The sequence below is a fragment of the Sus scrofa genome, chromosome 2 (genome assembly GCF_054392235.1).
Source record: "Sus scrofa isolate SSC_HxYL_T2T_F1_AM1 chromosome 2, Sscrofa_HxYL_maternal_Yorkshire_Landrace_v2.0, whole genome shotgun sequence".
Classification (NCBI taxonomy): Eukaryota; Metazoa; Chordata; class Mammalia; order Artiodactyla; family Suidae; genus Sus; species Sus scrofa.
This window is the reverse complement of record NC_139384.1, coordinates 1996414-2017323: the sequence shown is the minus strand read 5'-3', so window position 1 is coordinate 2017323 and position 20910 is coordinate 1996414. Positions and strand designations below refer to the sequence as shown.

Genomic DNA, 20910 nt, shown 5'->3' with positions numbered 1-20910 from the left:
CCCCCGGGGGGTGCCGGCTGGGGAGGCCCCGGGCCCTCCCTGCCCACCCCTCCCTCCTTGAAGGGCCCTGCGGCCTGGGGCGGGGCGGGGGGCTTGTCTCACGGGGAGCTACCCAGAGAGCTTGCTGCAGGAGGGGGCTTGGCTCCAGCAGATGGCGAGGGGACCAGAACATCCAGCAAAGACACCAGTGAGCGCAGAGGCTCAGAGGGCGGGCTGGAGTCGGGGACAGGGACAGCCAGCCTGCACGTGCCCCCGGTCACTGGGGCCACCCCACCCCCAACACCCCAAGCAGTGGGTTGGGGTTTCTGGCCACCTCCCCTGGCCGGGGTGGGTGCAGACACGGTGAGGGCGCGGCAGTGTTGAGAGGTGGGCAGCAGCCCCACGGAGGCCAAGCCGTCCCAAAGACAGGTGCTCGCTCCCCCAGGAGCGGACACAAGAGCGGTGCAGTCAAGCTCGTGACTCCACGTTTATTAGGGAAAACCTGCGCGATTAAGACTCACAATCACACCGTGAAATTCATGACAACACAGATTCCAAATCACCACAAATTATTCTGATTTCGGCGAGACATCGTGCCCACGCGGCGACGGGTCCGGCTAGAGACGCGGACACCCCTCTGCTCCCTGTGGCTCGCTCGGCGTCTGCTTGGGGAGGGGCCGGTCAGTGCATCCATAGAGCTGCTTGGACCAGGCGGGGGTGGGCGGTGGGGGTGGCTGGAGGCGGGGCCGCAGGCAGAGCGGGCTTGGGGTACCCTCCTCTTTTCTCCGGAATGGGTGGGAGCAGCTGCCAGACCAAGGTGGGGGACCCGAGTACCCTCATTCCATGGGTGGATGGTCCACCCTCAGTGACGAGCTCTGGGGACAGTGGTGGCCTGGCCCTCTGGGCGGAAGCTGTGGCCTCAGGAGCAGCCCCTCCACAGCTCCTGCACTGCGCCAACGTCTCTGCAGAGCGATGGAGCTGGGCCTGGGCCTGGGTCCTCTGAACGGGACTCGATTGTGGGCGTCCTGTATTTGGCAAGGGCTGGGCCTGCCCTGCCCTGCCTGCCACCTCCCTGGGTCCAACTGGGCCCTGGATTTGAGGCTGAGGGTGGGGTCCCCACAGACCCTGTCGGGGCCAGTCCTTTGTCCCCGCTCAGGGAGGCTCCCTGGGGGCTGCCCCCAGCTGGGCTGCTTCCTGGCCGGACATGGGACAAACCCAATGCCCAGGATGGCTGGCCTGACCCCTACCACTGTGTCCCGGGGATCATGCAAGCGACGTGGGGGGGGGGCCACCGCCTCAGAGGGCCTCAGAGGGCCCCTGCCTGGCCAAATTCTAGTACCCGCTGGCTGGGAACGGGAGGTCTTGGTGGGCCCCCCAGCCCAGGCTTGAGAGCCCACTGGGTGTCCAGGGCCTCGGAGAGCTGGGCTGCTCTCTCAGGCCTTCGAGAGGTGGCTGAGGCCTGGTGGTGCCCCCACTGAGTGGGCAGTGGGGTGGGCCTCCCCCCCCAGGCCTGGGCCCCAAGCCCCCATCAGGAGCCCTCCTCGGGGCCCCTGCCGGGCACGGTCAGCTGTTCGTAGGTGGGCAGTGCGTTGCTGGGCAGGAAGAGCTCGGGGTTGATGGAGCCGCCGCTGCAGGGCTGGGCCACCTGGGCCCCACCCCCTCCGGGGGCCCGGCTGCCCGGGGTGCCTCCGCGGTGCAGGGAGAGCAGCTGCTGCAGCATGTCCGTGATGAGCTCCAGCCTCTGGTCCAGCTGTGTCACCTGCGGGGACAGGAGCAGAGGTGAGCCAGGCGGTGGGGGTGGCCCAGGTGTGCAGATGGCCTCAGGGCCTGGGCTCTTTGAGGGCAGGGGAGGGGGTGGGCCTTGGTCACGCCTGAATGTGTGTCCGTGGGTGTCCTGGCCCCGTGTGTGTATGTGTGTGTGTGTGTGTGTGTGTGTACACGGCCACATGTGCATGGAGGGAGCCTGGCTTGGCAGTTCTCACCTGAGCCTGGAGGCCAGCAGGTGGAAGGGCTCGAGGTCGCAGGGCAGGGCCCCTCCTCCACCTGCCTCAGGGTGCTCCTCTTATCCCTGGCACTGCCACCTTTCCAGCCAGATCTGGACCAACTTCGGGGCTAGCCAGGGCCACAGGCTCCCACGCCTTTCCCGAAGGCCTTTCTGGCACTGAGCCCCGGGGTTACCCGCCACGGATGTGGCGGAGGCCCCATGAAGCTGGAGGGGAGGTGGAGGCAGGACAGACCTGGGGCAGCCGGGGCTGAGAGGGGAGCCCAGGGCTGGAAAGAGGACTCCAGGCCCGAGCGCAGGGACAAGGTGCAGCCGAGGTGGCTCCCCCGGGTCTCCGTCAGATAATAACACCCTCTTTGGGTACCTGGAACACGGGAAAGTCCAGAAATCGTGGGGGAGGGGGAGGAGGTGGCCAGATTGTCACCGGTAAGGGCAAGGCTGCAGGAAGCCAAGCTGCTTCAGGGGAAAGTGTAGCTTGGGGTGAAGCCCGGGGGGCTGAGACGATGTCAGCGCTGGGCTGGGGCCAGTGGCCGGCAGAGCTGGCTGGGGCCGGCCGGTCCCTTGGACCCACCTGTTTTCTGAGGCGTGTGCTCTGGGCTGCCCTAGGCCAGCGTGTCCCTGGACCCATCTGGGCCCCAGGCTGGCTGTGCATCCCGCCCCCAGGACCGGACGGAGCAGGCTGGCCAGGCGGACTGGCGCGGGACAAGACGCTGTGTGGTGAAGGGGCCACAGATCCCGTGGAGCTGGGTACCCGGAGGACCCAGGTTTCAGAGGTGAGCGGGGCACCCCACAGCCCTCCCTCCACGCTGGACACGGCGTCAGAGGGGAAGCGGGGCTGGTGGATGGGAATGAAATGAGAGGAGGGGTCTCTCCTGAGTCGGGGTGGGGGTGGGGTTGGTGCGTGTCCTTTAACCTGAGACCCCACAGCGGGGGGCGGCAGGATGGGGGCTGGAACGTGGAATGCCTGTCCCAGCAGTGCCTGTCAGGACGGCTGCCTGTGAGGTGGGGCCTGTGCCCTTCCCCAGAGGAGGTGGCCCTGGTGACCTGCCCCCCACTCGGCTTTGCCTGGGGGCGGCGGCAGCACGGAGGCTGGCACTGTCTCCTGGGCTCTCCCAGGTTCCAAGGCTCGCCTCTGCCGCCGCAGACTGTGCGGGGTCTGTGACATCAGCCCCACGGCCTGCCAGGGGACGGGGCAGCTGCGTGTCGGAGGCCCCATCACCCCGACCAGGGCCCTAACCTATTTTCCCAGACGCGTGATAGGGAGCTTAGGCTCTGACGGAAGGCGTGCAGAGCTTCTCTGGTTTGACCAGGGTGCGCCCGGGCCCCTCACTCAGCTCCCCACCCCTGTGCTCCCCCAGGCACCTGCCTGACACCCCAGTTCCACCGTCCCCTGAGACCACCCTGCAGACACAGGCCCCGAGGCCCCAGGAGAAGGGTCTCATTTGGGGGCTTTGGCTGGGACCCCTGCAGCCCCCCTACCCAGGTTCCACGAGGAGGCCATGAGGGCTGAAGCAGAGGCTCCTGGGAGGGGGCACAGCAGGGGGTCCAAGCGGAGCTTAGAGGCCGGGCGAGTGCGGGGAGAGGCAGCGTGGGGTGGGGGGGGATGGCCCACTGTCACACCCAAGTCCATCCGTTTCCTTGGGCCAAGACCCCTGGGCCCCTCAGTCCCACTGCCCACCTCCGCCTGCGGGCACCCATGGGAGACCTCGCACGCCTGCCTGCACAAGCCTTGCACGCGGCTGGTCTGGGCGAGGCTTCAGGTTGCTTCACTGGCAGGCCCCGGCCTGAGTATCGATGGGTTTGGCATCAATTAAAGCACCAAATACATTACAGAAGGAAAATTTGTGGTTTGATACATTTTCACTTTACGGCCCCCAAACATCCGTAGAAGGCCCAGGAAGGGCCAGTGGAGGAGCCGCTCTGGGGCCTTCTTGGGACAAAAGGAAGTGGAAGAAAGGCTGGGGTTCGGGAAGGGCTGGGGGGCCTGGCCGGGCTGGAGAAGGGTGGACCCCGGGGGGCTGACGGCCTCGGGAGGGGGAGCCGGCCCTAGGGTGCTTCTGCAGCTGCCCTGGCCCTGCCCTGGTTCCAAGGCCGCCTCGGTCCCCTTGACGGCTGCTCACGGCAGACAGGGCTCCGAGGGGCTCTGCGGGTCCTTGGTCCCAGGGGACGTGCTCTCACGAGCCAGACTGCTGCAGGGGGTGGGGGCTGGGGGCGAGCTAGGATCTGGGCCAGAATCCCAGAGCTGGCCCGAAGCCTGGGCCTTGCGCTGCCTCCTGCTTCTCACAGAGGAGGGGGCAGGTCTGGGGAGGAGACCCGTGGCACCGCTGACGGACCAGAGAGGAAACGGGGAGGCCACCGACCGAACCAGACTCCTGCCCAAGGCTCCCAGGCTCTCGCTCATCCCCCTGGGTCTTTCTGGCTGCCCACAGGGCCCCTGTGGGCTCTTGTGACCACCTGTGGGTCCTCCTGCCTGCCTCGTCCCAAGTCTGGTGGCAGGGCTCACCTCCCTCACTCTGTGGCGCGGGGATCGTGGGTGGGCTGACCTTGGTGCCACCCCACCCCCGGGCTGCCTGCTGCTTACCAGGCTCCCTGAGCGTGCCCTGCACTGTCCAGCCCCCACGAGGGCTGTGTGCGGGCCTCTGCCCGGCACACATGGGCCTCCATCATTCTCAGCGGCTGATCGCGTCACCCGAGTGTGAACCGGGGTCAGGCTGGTCCAGGAGGCCCAGTCAGATGCCCCCGCTGAGACCTGGCCAACGTGCTGCTCTGCCTTGGCTTTGGTTTCTGGGCCCAGGAGTCCTGGCCCCGCCTTGGCAGGCTGACTGCAGGATTGGGCAGGACAGGGACAGCCCGGGTGGGACTCTGGGAGTGTGACGCGCACCTGCCACGCTTCCCTGGAGAGGCGGTCCTTGCACGGCCTCCCCTCGGGCCCTACCCGCCCTCCCACCCCCACCCCCACCCCCACCCCCCTCCGCCACCCCAGGCACAGGGCGCCTTTATCTGCCTCGTGTTTGATGGTGACGCCCAGCAAGCCCTTCTCTTGGCTGGAGGGAGCAGCCTGAGCCCAACCCCAGCTGCGCAGAAGACGCCCGACAGGGCAGGTGCCCAGGGGAGGCACCGCCACCCTCCGGGGAGGGCAGGGCCTGCTCTGGGGACCAGGATGGCGTGCCCCAGGAGCCGCTGGGGGACATCGGTTTTGGGGATCTTGGATCTTGTCATGATTTGAAATTTGATAGTGACGAAAAGGGCAAGGCCAACAAAAGCTTCCTTGTTCCCTGCCTCGACTCACCAAATTCATAACCGTAGGACAACTCACGGCCCGCGGAGGAGAAAAAAGCAATTAGAAAAACAGCCAGTGAGAGCGCCCCGGGCGGCTGGTGATCAAACCCCAGGCGACGGGATTCCTGTTTGATGTGGTTATGAATTTGTTTTCAAAAGAAAATCCTGAAAAAGAGTCTTTCAAGGGAAATTTTTGCAGAACCTGCTCGGCCTTGATCCCAGCTCTGGATCTGCTGACGGCCCCGGCCACACCGGCCAAGGTCGGGCCGCAGAGGGGGGGACACTCAGGCCTGGGGCTCCGGTGGCGGGGGGAGCCCCTGACCTGGGGGGCACCTCACGGTGTCCCAGGGTCCTTGGGGGTTAACGTCAACGGGGGACGCGGTCCCTTCTTTGGGTCACAGGGCAGATGTCATCTGTCCTGGACCACGGTCATGGGGCCATTCTCGGGGTGATGCTCAGAGCATTCGATATGAGGCAGCGAGCTGGATGCCGGCCCTGGTGCCAAGCTGGGCTGCAGGGAGTTGGGGGCTCCGGAGCCCCAGGGAGCCCCGCCCAAGCACACATGCTGGGCACAGGCACAGGGACACAGCTGTGACCATCAGCGCGTCTGTGCATAGGTCCCCTGTGCTCTGCCACTCCCGCAACGGGGCTCTTCTCCCCCTGCCCCGCTTCACAGACAGCAGGGAGGAGTGGGAGCTCGGAGCCAGGGCAGGGGTGTTGGGGGGCTGCCACTGGCCTCTCTCCCGCTCTACCCTGCCACAGGCCCTGCCCAGCTCACAGGCCCCTGCCCGCCTCTGTTCCTGAGCCCATCGGAGTGAGGCCCTGAGTCCCTAGATGAGGCCTGGAGGGACCAGGTGGGGCCCCATCCTGGCCAGCGGGGGTGCTCAGGGCAGAAACCCACCTTCCCTGTCCAGGGCCCCAGCGACACCTCAAAGTCCTCTGGTGGGCAGCCCATCATCCTGCCACCCCTCCCCAAGGTTCGGTTTGCCAGAAACCCCCAGCACAGGGGCAGGACACGGGCTCTGATGAGTGAATTCTGATTGGTGGATAGACGAGTCCGAGTCCGCCCCAATTAAAGAGTCCAGCCGAGAGATGGCCACCCCTGCCCACAGCTGGCCACGGCCTGGAGCTTCTGGGTCCCCCACCTCCACAGAGGCCATTTCTTGTCCCACGCCTGGCTCTGGCCCTCCCCCTGCAAGCTGTTGTCTGGTCAGGGAGGGGAGTGGGGGGGGTCACAGTGACCTATGGCCTTCGCCCTATACCCTCCAGCGCGTACAGGTGATGCTGAACCCTCGGGGAGGGGCACTGGCTGCATCCCCGAGCCTGCCAGCCTCGACCCCTTCTCCTCTGATTGTGACTGGAGGAGAGCCACCCTGATGTGACAGCTGGACACACCCGAGACCCACAGGCTTGACCCCGCAGGGCCCTAGGCCTGGACACAGACGCCGAAGCCACGGTTGTCCTCTCTCTCAGCGCCCACTGTCTTCCTCTGCCAGGTCCTCAGCTCAGACAAAGGCTCCCATCTCAGCATCATACTCCCCATTCTGTGAGCAGAATCGGGAAGCCCCCCGCCTGCCCCTCCATGGCCTCCAGCCCAGGCCAGACGGCCAGCGTCTTATGATAGGACAACTGCAGTAGCCTGCCAGCCAGCCCTTCCCCTGCAGCAAGCTTCTACGCACGGGTCCTTTCAAAGCACAGACCAGGCCACCTCGCTGCCCTACTCACACCCTCCTGAGCACCCATCTCACCCCCAGGAGAGGCCCGAGTCCCTCCTGTGGCCCCCAGACCGTCCCGCTGTGTCTTCTGGCCTCCGCCTCTTCGACCCTCCTCGCACCCTCCGCTCAAGGCTGCTCCGCTGGCCCTCAGACGTGGCGGCGCGTGCCCGTCTCAGGGCCTTTCCCCGCCGGCCGCTCTCCTGCCTGCCTCAGTCAGCCCCACCCTCAGGTCTCACCAAAAGCAGGGATCTGAGGCCACCTCCCTCCTGGGCCGCGGCCCTGGCCATGCCCCCACCGCTCTGATTTCCCCTAAGGCCCCTGGCGAGCGGTTGTGTGCGCTGGCTCTCCCACTAGAATCAGGCTCCTTCTCCTTCCCGTGAACTCGCTGGCACACAGAGCGCCCGTTACTGTTTGTGGAATGAATACGGGGGGTGCTCCATGCCCTGAGCCTCGACGCCAGGGCCCCCAGGGAACCCTCCTGCCGAGGGGGAGGCGGTGGGGTGCGGGGTCCCCGTCGGCCCAGGAGCTCCCTGCCCGCTGGGCAGCCTGGCCCCGGCCCCTGAGCACACGCAGGGCCTGCGGGCCCTGCCCCCGGCACGGCTTCCCCCCCCCCCCCCCCGCCTCCTCGGGGCTCGGGCAGCCCCTCCCCCACAGCAAGAACTTGGGAATAACACCCATAAATCACCCTTGCGTTAGAGCCCGTGGGGCTGGACCGTCTCAGAGCCGGGTATGAGTGGAAATAGATCACAGTGCTTCATAATGTTGTAATTTATGGCAGGAGACGGTGTAATTGTGTTTATGACTTTGTTTTAGTGCTTTAGCTCTTGGAGCAAAATCAACCGTGTTTCTAGCTGCTGAGGTTTTACTGCCAGTCCGCAGGGCGGCCGGTCTGCGAGCTCTCTGTCCTGCACCGGGCAGCGCACCCAACCCGCCCGGGAGACGGCCTCCGTGCCCGGCCCGCGGCCGCCGGGGCTGCGCCGTGTGCACACCGAGGGGCTGCGGGAGGCCCCGGGCGAGGACGCGTCTGGGACGTGCATGCGCGTGTGAGCTGCACGGCAGCGGGACTGGGTCCGTGGGGAGGACCTGGGCACACAGACAGGCTGCCTGGCTCATGCCCGTCTCTGCTGCTTCCCGGTTAGGTGCCCTTGGGCACATCCCCCGGCCTGCCTGGACCCCGGTTCCCCATCCATGTGGGGGGAACGCTGGCAGACGCGCCTTCGGGAGGATGCTGCAAGCACTGAATGAATTAATGTGTGAGATCACAGGAAAGGCGGCTTGGCGTTTGGCAAACTCCGATTAAGTCTCCCGCTGATGGGTATCATCTGTCATTACCGTGAGGGCGAGCCCGAGTTGCACGTGGGCAGAGCGGCCTGAGGGCCCGTCGGTGGGTGTGGTGTGCGTGTGCGTGTGCGTGCGTGTGTGTAGATGTGAGTGCACATGCACGAGTACCAGGGCTTTACAAGGGCAGGGAGATGGGGCCAGAAGGCACGAGCCACCTGGGCACAGTGGGGTAGTTTCCTGCCCCTTCCACCAAATCGCTTTCTGAGCTGCCAAATCGTGCCAGCCCAGCTGCCTGACGTCTGGGCCTTTGTATGGGCTGTGCAGGTGGTGATGCAGCTGGGAGGGGGCAGCTCCAGGGGTGAGGGCACCCCAGTCAGCACAGGGGCTCTGTTAGGTGCTGGGCACACTCTCCCAACTGGGAGGTGGGTGCCACCAGCTCTGGGACCTGTGGTTGGCAACACACCAGCGGTTCTGTCTGTTTTCAGGGTCCTCTGCCCAGGTGGAGACCAGGCAGGGGCTGAGCCTTGGCCAGAGGAGGTGGGCGATGGGGCCACCCCTTGTGCCTTGGCCCCCAGGACTGGTGCATTGGCTGGACAGCATGAAACAGCCAAGGTGGGCCACCCTCATCCCAAGAGACGTCTAGGACCCTGCCAGCTTGGGGCTGGTCCTTGCTGTCCCCCCCTTAGAGGGTTCTACCTGCCCGCCGACGCCTGGGGTCTGCCAGGGACCATTGGCAGTGCCCCGTGCCAGGTTGACCATGAGGGGGGGGGCGGGTCTCAGGGTCATTATCACAAGCCACACCCGTCAATTCCTGTGTTCAACAGCCGGGCCGGTCTCGCCCCCCTCCACACCCAGCTCGCAGCCCCCCATCTGCTGGCACCATCTCCACACAGACGCCCTCAACGCCACGCCCCAGCTCGCGCTCTGCCTGGAGCCCCAGACCTTGTCTTCACCGGATGCAGTCCTGACAGCATCTTGGCACACACGGCAGGTCCCAAGGAGAAGTGACTTGCCCTGAGCCGCACCCCACCCCATCCTCCCATCTCAGAAGGGGGTGCCAACACCCACACAGAAAGCACTGCCTCCCCCTGCAACCCCCGTCCCCATGTCCTGCCCGCTCTCTAGGGCCCCCTCTGAATCCAACCCCCTCGGACACCCCCATCTAGGCCAGTGGCATCCCAGGCCAGACGTCACCACTGCCTGGCTTGTCCGCTCCCTCCTGTTTGCTCTGGGCAGCAGCCAGGGCGAACAGTTTCCCTCTGTAGGGTTGCCGGTGCACCCAGAGTGAGGTCTCATCCTCTGCGGCCCTGAATCCCACGGCCACCTCGCAGCGCCCTCTGCCCCCTGCAGACCCCGAGCATGCGTCCCTCTTGCTCCTGCACCACGGCCCTTGCACCTGCCACTTCCTCTGCCTGGAAGACTGTCCCCGCCACCATGTAAAGCCACAGCTCAAGTGTTCAGAGGAGCCTTCCCTTCCACCAGCAGAAAGGTCCTGAGGCCAGGCCTTAGACCACGCTGTCGCTGTCGTGTCCCCCCAGGGGTCTCCCAGAGCTGGGCACACAGCAGGTGCTCAGTACATACATGTGGGATAAATAGAGCAGGTCACCGACATTTGCTGGGTCAGTAAATGAGGCTGCTGCCGTCTCTGGGGGCCCCGGTACCAGGGTGGGGGCAGAGGCCCCCCCCCCCCCAAGCCCACTGCCCTTGCCTCCCCAGAGTGGGAGCTGGCCAGGCCTTTTCATTGTCATTGATTTGTAAGGGCTCTTTATATATTAAAGAAATTTGTCCTTTGACACAGACATCAGAAATGTTTCCTCCCAGGGTGCTACTGCTCTCATGAATTGGTTTCTCACAATTATGGTTGTAATTTTTCTTGCCATACAGAAGCCTTATTTATTTTCTTCACTTTTGGACGTAGTCAGAGTTATGTGTCTTTACCTTTTTGGCTTCTGGGTTTTGTGCCTGCTTGGAGTGGCTTTCCCCATTCCAGGACAGGAATATTTTTTTTTTTTCTTGGACATCTTAGATTTGGATTTTACCTTTAAATCTTGGAATGGTGTGGAACTGATTTTGAGACGCAGACCTGTTTTCAGCAACCAGCCTGTGGATCCATCACATTTCACTCAAGCATGTGCCTTTTCCCCGTGGAACTAGAACATTCTTTTTGTGCATAAGCTTTGTCGTCTACACCCAACCGGTTTACTTATGGCGGCCTTACTACATGCTTGGCTAGCAGGTGGCAGGGCTGTTCTTTCTGGAGAGGAAGGGCTTTGGCGGCTCCATCCAGGGCGTCCAGCAGGGGAGGTGGCCAGGGGAACGTGGACCAGCTCGCCCAGATAACCTCAGGGACCTCCGCCCTTAGCCCCCATCTAAGACGCCTCGCTCCTCTGCTCAGAACCTGGAGAGCCCCGCCTCTGAGCGCTGAACCAAAGTGAAGTCTTGGAGAGGCAGGGGTGCCACGAGCTCCAGGCTGCTCCAGCGGGAGGCCTCCTCTCCGCCAGCTCCCAGCCCTTCCCTTCACCCCCGCGGCCAGAACCATCCTCCTGGATCCTCTCACGGCTCCTACCCTCAGTGCGTCCGCGTTTCTGCTCGACTTGCCTCCCCGCGAGGCCTCCCCGGGCTGTGCATTAAGTGCTGCCGTCTGCCCTGCCGATGCCTGTGCTCCATCCGCGTTCTTTGCCTCTGCAGATGGCACTGGTTCACTGATGATACTTCTCGTCTCATGCCGCGCCTCCCCCACTCAGGAGGCAAGCCCGCGGGGGCTCTGCGTGTGCCGCGTTTACCCACGTGCGCTGTCCATGCTCCTGGACCCTTAGCCACCTCCTCCCTGCCCCTGCATCTCTGCCGGGGCCACACTGGTGCCCAGAGTTATCCACCATCACTGCCACGTGGTGCCTGCTGAGGCCGCCCTGCGTGGACTTCGGGATGGAAGGCGCGTGGCTCAGAGCTGGCGGAGGGGGTCAGGGGTGCTCAGGAGCCCCCAGGTGGCACACGGCCCACCCCGGGGTGCACATGAACTTCCTCATTTGCCCCTGCTGGAAGGGGGCCTGGGCAGTGGGGACCAGGGTACACAGAGGCGGGGGAGCTGCTCTCACCAACCCAGTGGGGGGCGGGGAGACCCTGGCCCAGGACGGGCAGGGCTTGGGTCTCCCAACCGGCTGGCCAGCCCCTAGCTGGGGCCTGGGCAGGCGGGGGTGGGGGGTGCGTCCTGCCAGCAGAGGCCCAGTGGGGCGGCTGCCCATCTGGCCCACATCGGGCAGCCCCAGGCTGGCCGACTCAGCCGCCCTGCTCGGGGCCGGGCGAGTGGGAATGCAGGGCAGGCTGGAAAAAGGCGCTGGAAGCCGAGAGGCCGTGTTTGTGTTGGCGGCGGGTGGACGCCCTGCGTTTGCTTCTCACCTCCCCCTCCCGCACTGCCCCTCTGACGAGCCTCGAAGTCCCGGAAGCCAGGGGGACGCCGGGCAGAACACTTTGTACCGGGAGCCAGCGAGCGCTCGGCCGCCGCCGCCAAAGCCTGGCCCGGGGAAGGCAGGCGGCTGGGCGACACGCACGCAGCCCAGTGATGGCGGGCAGGTGGGCAGGGGCTGCCCAGCAGCTCCGTCGTCATTGTCCCATCTGCCTCTGGCTGATGCTAATCCAGCCTGGCTGCCCCCTGAACCCCCCACCCTGGGGCCCGAGGCCAGGATGTGGGCAGTTTAGGAGTCCTGCCCCCCGGGCCGCCCAGCAGTGCCCCTCCAGGTGGCTTGTCCTCCCTGGAGCCCTCCAGAGCCAGCAGGCCTCTCTCTGTCCTTACCTCCCATCCTTGCCCTGGTGATACCCCTGCAGGCCACCCGACCACTCTCAGGACAAAGACACAGCCCTGCCTCGGCCAGAGGGCCCCTTACGGTCTGGGCCCTGTGTCCCAGCTCGGCCACTGCCCCTTCCTGCTCTGCACTGGCTTCCATCTGTGTCCTGGTTGTGCTGTAACTGTCTCTGCCTCAGGGCCTTTGCACCAGCTGGCCCACTTTCTCGAACATTCCACTGCTCTCCCAAGCCAGCAGACAGGTCTCATTCTTCAGGCCCCAAAGCAAGCATCTCCTCCTGAGAAGCACCCCTTTTCCTCCCTGCTGGTTTGCCAGCCATTAACTCCCTGCTCTGCCCCTTCCAGCCACTTCGGTCTGCCTGGGCACCGCTTGTACCATCTGCTTCTTAAATGTCCACCTCCCTGAAAGCGGGGACGCTGCTGGGCCATTCGTGACCCCTCAGTGGCTGGGGGACTCTGGGCCCCCGTCACCTCCCTAGCAGGGACAATGAGTCTGTGCTGCAGCTCGAAATGGAGATTCCTGGGTAGGTGGTTGAGGTGTCTGGGGGCCTTGGGGAAGAAGGAGCCCCCCTGTGTGTCCCCCCTGCCCCCGTCTCCCAGCACCTCCCTGCTGCCTCTGACCACGTGCCTGTCCACACAGCCTGGCGTGGCTTCCCTCTGGCCACCCTGGGCTGTTCCCGCTCAATCCAGGACTGTGCCCACTCTAGTGACACCTGCACAGCTTCCCAGGCGGCCCCCTGACTGCACAGGCCCCAGAGTTTCTTTTCTGCGACCACCAGGGCCTGTTGACCCCAAGCCCACCCGCCTCCAGGAGAGCGCCTGCCTGCCCCCTACCCGACAACACGCTCTGCCCAGCTGGAGGCCTCGCTCGTCCGTCAGCCCCTTTACAAGGGTTTGCACGATTTAAGGAGATGGAAGCTTTTCGAAAACGTTCTCCCTCAAAAGTAAAAGCGTTTCACAGAAACACCCCCTTTGCCCGGGCCCATCCCGCTCGGGGCCCCCTCCCAGGTAACTGGCTGGCGAGCTGCTGTTTACCCCTCCAGCCCTTTCAAAACACGAGCTCCCGCACGCAGCCCAGGACCCGTCGTGGCGGGCTCAGCATACACGTTAGCCGGAGACGCTGGGCTCGCTGTCGCTCAGCTCAGGTTTGGCGACCGCCCGTGTGGGAACCTGTCCACGGAGCCCGCTCCTCAGGGTGGCAGGGTGGCGAGCCTTTCCACGGGAAACGCCACGCTGTCCGTGTCCGTCCGTGGACGGTGCGGCTGACTGCTCCGCAGGCAACCCCGGGGTGGGGGCACTGCTCAGGAGTGGGCTTCGTGGCAGTAGCGGCTGCAGAGGTGGCAGTGGCAAGGCTGGCCCCACAGGGCCCTTCCGCGCGGCTTCCCAACGGGCTGGCTCCCTGAGAGTGGGAGCTGCCCCCACCCCCCGCCCTGACCTGGAGGAGGGACCCATCCCTGGCCTGTCCTCCTGTCCTCCGGGTGCACCCAGGCGCTCAGCCTGCTCCCCTCTCCCCAAATCCCCGCACCCAGCCCGCTGGATGGCTCTCCCAGCAGGCCCGCCTCGCCAGTTCTCCTACCCCGACAGCGAAACAAACCCACCCAGCCCTCTCTCAACATTGCCACCACTGCCCGTCTCTCCTTGGAGGCGTTGTGCCCTGTTCTCTGGGCCTCGGCCAGGCTGTGCCACGTCCAGTGCGTCACACAGACCTCCCACGAGGGCCTCCCCTGGGCTATGACCCTGCGGCCCAGCAGCAAACACTGCCTGGCTTCCCTCCTGCCACTACTGTCAACGCTGGGGTCCCCTGTCCTCTCTGGCCAGGGGATGGGATGCCTCGGCTTGGCTCTTGGTGCTTTTCTTTGCTCGGCGCCGCTTGGGGACCTGGGCCAGCTTGTGGCCTCACATCTGGCCACACGGACGCCTCCAGCCCAGACCCAGGATGCCCTCCGGCTGCCCTCCGGCTGCCTGTCCGGGGCTTCCCGGGGCATCTGGAGGGCGGCGTGTCCTTCCCGGGCCTTAGTCTCTCTTCCACCCGCGCCTCTCGCCATTCCCGGCTCAGCCACGAGGTCAGGCCAGACACCGTGCGGTCACCCCCAGACGCACACACACCCTCCTCTTTCTCTCACCTCTCTCATCTGATCCGGCCACAAAGGCACCCGGCACGGCTGAGGCTGGAGACCTTCGGGGCCCGGCCACTCCATCCAGAATCCGAGGGAGCCTCCCACCCCTTCAGCCACCGCCCGGGGCCGGGTCAGAGCAGCCCCCGCCCTGCCCCAGGGCTGCTTCGGTCTCCCATGGGTTCTCCCAGGGCCACTCTTGGGCCTCGGAGTGGGGGCATTCGAATGGGCTCCTCATGCCCTCAGCGTCAAGGCCTGGGTCACTGCAGGGGCCCCGTGGCCGGCGGGATCTGGCCAGGTCCTCCCTGCTGCCCCAGCCCGGGGGGCCTTCTGTCCAGGCCCCAAACCGCCACGGGCTCTGTGTACCTGCCCGCCTCTATGAGGCGGCTCCTCTGTACAAGCTTCACGCCGCCTCCTCTAAGTGTTCGCGCAGATGCCCCCCTCAGGGCCCGCCCGGGTACTCTTTCTGCAAAGACACACCTGCCCTGCACCCCCGGGACACTCAGCTCCTTGAAGGTGGGGCTTCTGTCTTGCCACGTCGCAGCTGCTGGCCCAGCGCCTGGCACACAGTGGCGCTCGGGAAACGTGCGCAGAATGAGTGGGTGGCCTCCACTGGGGGCCAGGGCTGTCCAGGTCAGCCCCAGGGAGGGCGGCCAGCAGAGGGGCCGAGGGGCTCGGCCTGGGTGCGCGTGTGAGCACAGGCAGAGTTCCATCAGAGCTGGGCTGGGCCCACACTGGGGAGTGGGTGAAACTGGGGGCTGTCACAGGGAGAAGAATCCAGGGGCTGGAAGAGCTGGGGTACAGGCTGGCCCCCGAGCCTAGGGGGCCATGTCTGCCTGCCCTCCAGGTGCCGGGGTGACCGGTCTCCCTGCCTTTCCTGCCTCCGTCCTGGCCTGGAAACAGCAGCCCCATGACTCAGCGGGCCAGGGCTGGGCTGCAGCTGCAGCTGGCCCAGACAGGCGGGCAGCCCCCTGGCCCCCCGGGCCCCCCAGGCCCACACCCAGGACAGGCCGTCCTGCCCCCACCCTCACTTCTGGCTCCTGCTCTTAGGACAGAATTCTCTGAGTTAGCTTCCCTGAGGCTGGAACCAGGTTGGAGTCTGGGCTGGGGGGCTCTGGGCTGGGGTCCCAGACCCTGAAATCTGGAGCCCAGCCCCTTTCCTGGCACCTGGGCCTCGTGGGGAAGGCGACAGAGAAGCCCCCAGTGGCGAGGCCGGAGCGCCCTTCCTGGAACCTGCCTTCCTGGGGAAGCCGCAGGGACTTCCGCACCCCCCCCAACCCCCAGCACCAAGCCCTGCACCCTGCCTGGCTCTGGAGGCCCGGCCTGGGGCTTGGTGGGCCCTCCCCGCCCGTGGATGTGACAGCGCCCTGCCAGGCCTGTTCTCTCCCGGCTTAAGGGACCCACAAGCCCTGAGCCAGGAGCCCCTCAACCCCATTGGCGACCCGCTGCTTGCACAGTCTCAGGCCGGGGACCGCTGTCCCCCACAGGAGGCCCAGCCTAGACTCTCCATGCTGGGGGAACCAGAGCAGACGCCGAAGAAGAGGCCCCCGCAGGCTCGGGCTGGGACGGGATGGAGGAAGGTGGATACAGACGCCCAGGCCTGGCGTGTCTCTGGCCCCTCGGTCCCCGTCCTCTTTGCCCCCAACGCTGGCCTTGGTGCTCCCTTTCCTGGCAGTTCAAGGGCCAGCACCCCTCCCGCCTTCCTGCACACTGCTCACCTCCCCCCGTGGAGCCCCTGACCCTCCACGGCCCAGCTCGGCTCCCAGGTCGCTGGGTCACGACCCAGACACATGGGCATGTGGCCCTAGAGGCCTGGGCTGTCACCCAGCTATGTAGGGGCACAGTATGGGGGGGCACCTCTTCCCGGGGCCCTGGCAGAGCTCCCTGTGGCCAAGAGGACGTGCCTGCACCTCCGCCCCCACCCTGAGGCCGGCCGGCCGGCCGGCCGCGCCCGGGAAGCGGGTGAGGAGGTGGGAGCAGGTGGGGCAGGAAGTCGCTGGGGCTCCAGGCCAGGCCCGAGGGCTCCAGCCCCATCTGGACATATTTGGCAGGTCTCGCTCCCCCAGCTCCCCCTTCCCCGGTGCCCTGGCTCACCTTCCCCACTGCTGCCTGTGGCCCCGCCCCGGCCAGCGGCCCCCATCCTGCCGCGGGACTGCCAGGTCCCCAGCCCGGGGCCCAACCACCTGCGAACGTGGTACCTGGCCTTCAGTCGCCTGCTCTGCGGCTGAGACAGGGTGGCTTGAGGACACTCCAGGAGGCGGAGGCAGGTCAAGACCGTGTCCTCCCCACAGGGGGTGTGGCCCTTGGGCACGTTCGGTCACGGACAGGGTACAGGGTGCTGTGACCATGGTGGCAGATGCCAAGGGTAGACCTGGAGCATGGCGGCTACACCCAGGTGCCCACCCTGCGGCTCAGGTGACTCACTGATCTGAGGCCTTCAGAGAAACCCTGGGGCAGGGTACAAATTCTGAGAGCTCCAGGGTCCTGGGGGAGAAGCTGGGGGGCTGGGCCTTGGAGGGGGCTGGCTTTCAGCCTCTTCCTCCCCGCCCCCAGCCTGGGTGGGAGAGGCTGCAGGGCAGGGCGGGGCCGCCTGGAAGGAGACGGGGGTCTCTGGACACGATGCACCCTCAGCCCGGTTCCCTGGGGCTCCAGGGGCCCCTTTAGTGCTGGCACCTGGGGCAGCGGCTGCAGCTCTGGGGCCCTCGAGTCTCTCACCTGCCAGCTTCCATGGAAGCCCCTTGGCTTCCCTGCCATTAGGGGAACGCCCCCCCACCCCCGCCCAGGGCGTCTGCATCAGTCTCGGCTGCATCCGTGTCTCAGGGGCGTCCCCTGCACCCCTGGCTAAGGGCTCCCTCCTAACCACTGAGGCCCAGCATCTGTCCTGGAGCCTCCTAATCCCTGGCTGGTCTGGATGGTTCCAGCCCCTGGTCTGGCCGGCAGGTCTTCTGCCCGTGGCCGGCCTGCACACCCCAGGAGTAGCCAGCCTCCACCAGCAAGAGTTTGCAGGGGGACCCTTTGGGTGAGAGGGTGTGGGACCAGGTCAAAGGCGATGCCCCCCCAGCAGGGGATCTGCCTGCTCCCCCCACTCCATCTCCAAAGCCCCAGATCCTGGCCAGGCTGTCTGTGGCTCTGGGTGACCGCAGTGTCCCTTGCTGTCCTGCTGCTGCGCTCTGGCACCCACCTCAGTCCTACGACCTGTGACCTTAGGGATTCCCCAGCCCTGACCCCTAGTAGGTGGCCTAGTGGCCAGGGTGCTGGAGGGGCCGGGGTGGGGTGACCTCTGGGGTGGGTCAGAGGTCTGAGGACTCTGGGAGTGGCAGGAGCTCCCAGGAAGGCCTACAATGCTCGGAAGTGTGGGGAGGCCTCCACCCGGGAAGGAGGCCCCGGGCTGGCGGGGGGCCCACCTGGCCTGGGCTGACCTGCAGGCTGATGAGAGATTCAGGCCGTCCCCCGGCTCCTGCCCACCTTCCTGCTCCTGGGGCCCAGAGGAAGCACTCCTGGGGACACTGGGCCTGGGTGGGGGCGGGGGGCGGGCCCCGGGCTGACCGGACTGGGTGTGGTCCGCAGACTTCTGGGAAGATCTGGGCCGCCCGCTGTCACAGCCTGTAGGGTCCCCATTAGTGCCTGGATCAGGCCTTGGAGACCTTCCCTGGTACCTCTAGGATCACAGCTCCGGGGGCCCCACCCAGGCAGGAAGCCAGGCCCTCTGTCAACCAGAGTTAAAGTGGGAAAGGGGGGGCCCACCAGCGGGCCCTTCGCTGCTGCCCCATCTTACGTGGCCCCAGCCCCCGGCACCCAGAGGCCTCCTGTCCGGGGGCCAGGCAGTCCCGTCTGCACCCGCGGCATGAGGACACACCTGGCCTGCCTCCCTCCTGCTCTCCTGCTCCTCCCAAACCTGGCGGCGCACCCCCACTTCTGGCTGCCCGTCTCCGCCCGCCCGGGCACCATCAGACCTCCCAGCCTCCCCTCCATTCCGGAGTTTTCTTAGCATCGGCAAACCCACCTGAGAGCTCCCATGGGGCTATAGCTTTTATCCCCAGTTCCTGACCCAGAGGCAACAGCCCACCCTCTCCACTGTCTCTTGGCTTTCTTGGTATTTCTTTTTCATCTTCTGAGGGCCCCACCTGTGACACATGGAAGTTCCCAGGCTAGGAGTCGAATTGAGCTGCAGCTGCCAGCACACACCACCACCACAGCAACACCAACACCAGATCCGAGCCACATCTGCGACCTACACCACAGCTCACGGCCACGCCAGAGCCTTAACCCACTGAGCAGGGCCAGGGACCGAACCCGCCTCCTCATGGACTCTGGTCGGGTTTGTTACTGCTGAACCACAATGGAAACTCCTATCTTGGCATTTCTAAACCACATACTTGTATGGCTAGTCCTTGCTTTTGAAGCGTTAGACACTGTTGCGTGACTGCCTAACATGGAGGATGAGAGGTCACGATTTGGTCTTCGCAGCTCCCGCTTCCTGCCACCCCCACCCTCTCAGTAGAGTGAGACTGCCATTCTAGGCTGAATAAATATTTACGGTTTGCATTTCATGTAAACACTGAGCAACTTTATATCACTTAAATATATACCTTCAGCCTATTATCTTGATCACAGAAATGCTGTTTCCAGCCAAGTCATGTGACCTTCTATTATAACTTTATGTTTTCCCTGAAGTTAAAAATTGCCTTTGTGTTCTGCTTAGTTTTCAATGCACCACACTCGTTCATTCTTGAACTCTCTTCCAGAATTGTAAAGCTTCTATTTATCCTGCTGAGAATGCCAGAAATCTATCCCTCTTACTGTTTTTTCCTTCTGGAAGTTTCTTCCTAGGCCCCTAGAAGGATGAGTAACTCCTGCTGAATAGTTTTTTTTTTTGTTTTGTTTTTTTTGTTGTTGTTGTTGCTATTTCTTGGGCCGCTCCCGCGGCATATGGAGATTCCCAGGCTAGGGGTCGAATTGTAGCTGTAGCCACCGGCCTACACCACAGCCACAGCAACTCGGGATCCGAGCCACGTCTGCAACCTACACCACAGCTCACGGCAACGCCGGATCATTAACCCACTGAGCAAGGGCAGGGATCGAACCCGCAACCTCATGGTTCCTAGTCGGATTCGTTAACCACTGTGCCACAATGGGAACTCCCTGCTGAATAGTTTTGATGTTAGACTTTCTTTCCCCAATGTCTTGGGTGTGTCCTTGGCCTCTCTTTCTTTGGGGCTGGGGGTGCTGGATCTCCCTGGTTCTTAGACACTGTGTTTCTCTGTCTTGGTTTTCTCCTCCTTGTGCTGGAGCACATCCTCCAATAACTTTCTGAGAAAAGGTATGCCATTGGTAAAACTTTTGACTGTGCCCGTCCGAAAATGTCTTCAATGTACTCTCAGACTTGAGTTTGACTGGGTTTGGAATCCTGATGGAAAATAATTTCCTTTTGGTGCTGCGGACAGTGAAGCAAACAGAGGGCAGGGTGCTGGTGCTTTTGCCCTGGGTGCTCCTGTGCACTGGGACACCGTGGGTGGCAAAATTCCCTCTGGATTCGGCTGCCACCACTGTCATTTTCTCAGCCACAACTGGGACCAAGCCCCTGGCTCTGAATGAGTCCATCATCTCCTTGCTGGCTGCTCTCTTTACCCACCCCCACACGCCCACCTCAGCCTACACACACTCAGGAAGCCGTACATCGGAGCTTGGCGCCTGTGGGCTTAGAGCCGAAAACCCACCTACGGTTTCTGATGGAGGAAAATTAAATCTGAACTCCTTATGGGGGCTGCCAGGCCCCAATCAGGCCCCTACCAGAACCCACTGTCACCTCATCCCACTTATCCAAGCCCCACTGACCTGGCAGCCGCTGTCCCCTGACACGCAAGGCTCTCTCACCCCAGGACCTTAGGACCGACGCTCCCTGCCCACAGCTGCACTTATAATAAAGGTTTGTTGAGCGGCTTAGTGAACGAGCGAGTGAGTGAATGGTTCCCCTCCCCCCCCAAACCAGAAACACAGGGACTGTCAAAGGCCCAGGGGGTGAGGGGTGGGGGGCAGGAGCGGCTGAGCGTGGCTCAGGCGGCCCTTCCTCTGCCCCTGGATGTCGGTCCAGCTCGCGCCCAGCCTCGTTGGCTTTCTGCTTCCATATCACTTCTTGGAGACTCCCCGGCCCACCTACCACTCTGCTCACTGACCCCCCACCAGCTTCTTCCCCCTGGTCTCTGCTGTCCCACCACCTGCGCCCCACACCCCCAGCTTGCTGGCTTTGCGTCCTCCCCTCCCTGGACTGAGCTTCCTGAGGAAGGGGCCTGTGTGCACCCCCACCTCCCTCCCCGCCCAGCACTTGGGGCCACTCCTGGTCCAGGTCGGGGCTCGAGTCAAGGGATCCGGGTGGAGGCAGTGCTGGGCCCCGGGGTGAGGGGTGGGGAGCCCCACTCCTCTGCCTCCCTCTCTGCCTCCGCCCAGACCCACAGGGGCCGGGCTAGGCGGGCTGGGCACCCCCCCCCACCTCCCCATGTGCCCTGGAGCCCTGTCCCCACCAGCTGCAGATCTGCCATGTGAGAGCTGCGGGAGGGCGGCCGCGGGGGTGGGGGAAGGGCTCGGGGCCGGGCCTGGCGTGCGCCCTCCAACCAGCCGTCCTCCGAGTTTCCGTGACTGTCTGTGCGTAACCGCACGGCGGTTTCCATCGGCGCTGCCAAGTGGCGGCTGCCGGGCCTGGCCTCGGGTTCTGATCCCCGACAAGCCTGCGCTCTGCCAGGCAAC

At 64.6% G+C, this 20910-nt stretch overlaps 1 protein-coding gene across 1 annotated transcript in view; it reads right to left on the bottom strand.

Moving 5' to 3' along the window:
* Positions 1–453: 453 nt before the first annotated feature.
* KCNQ1 (potassium voltage-gated channel subfamily Q member 1) overlaps positions 454–20910 on the bottom strand; it is a 313789-nt gene continuing 293332 nt past the window's right edge. Inside the window, 1 exon segment of the mRNA NM_001444834.1 lies at positions 454–1738. Coding sequence (NP_001431763.1) covers positions 1508–1738 — 231 coding nt within the window. The 3' untranslated portion in view covers positions 454–1507.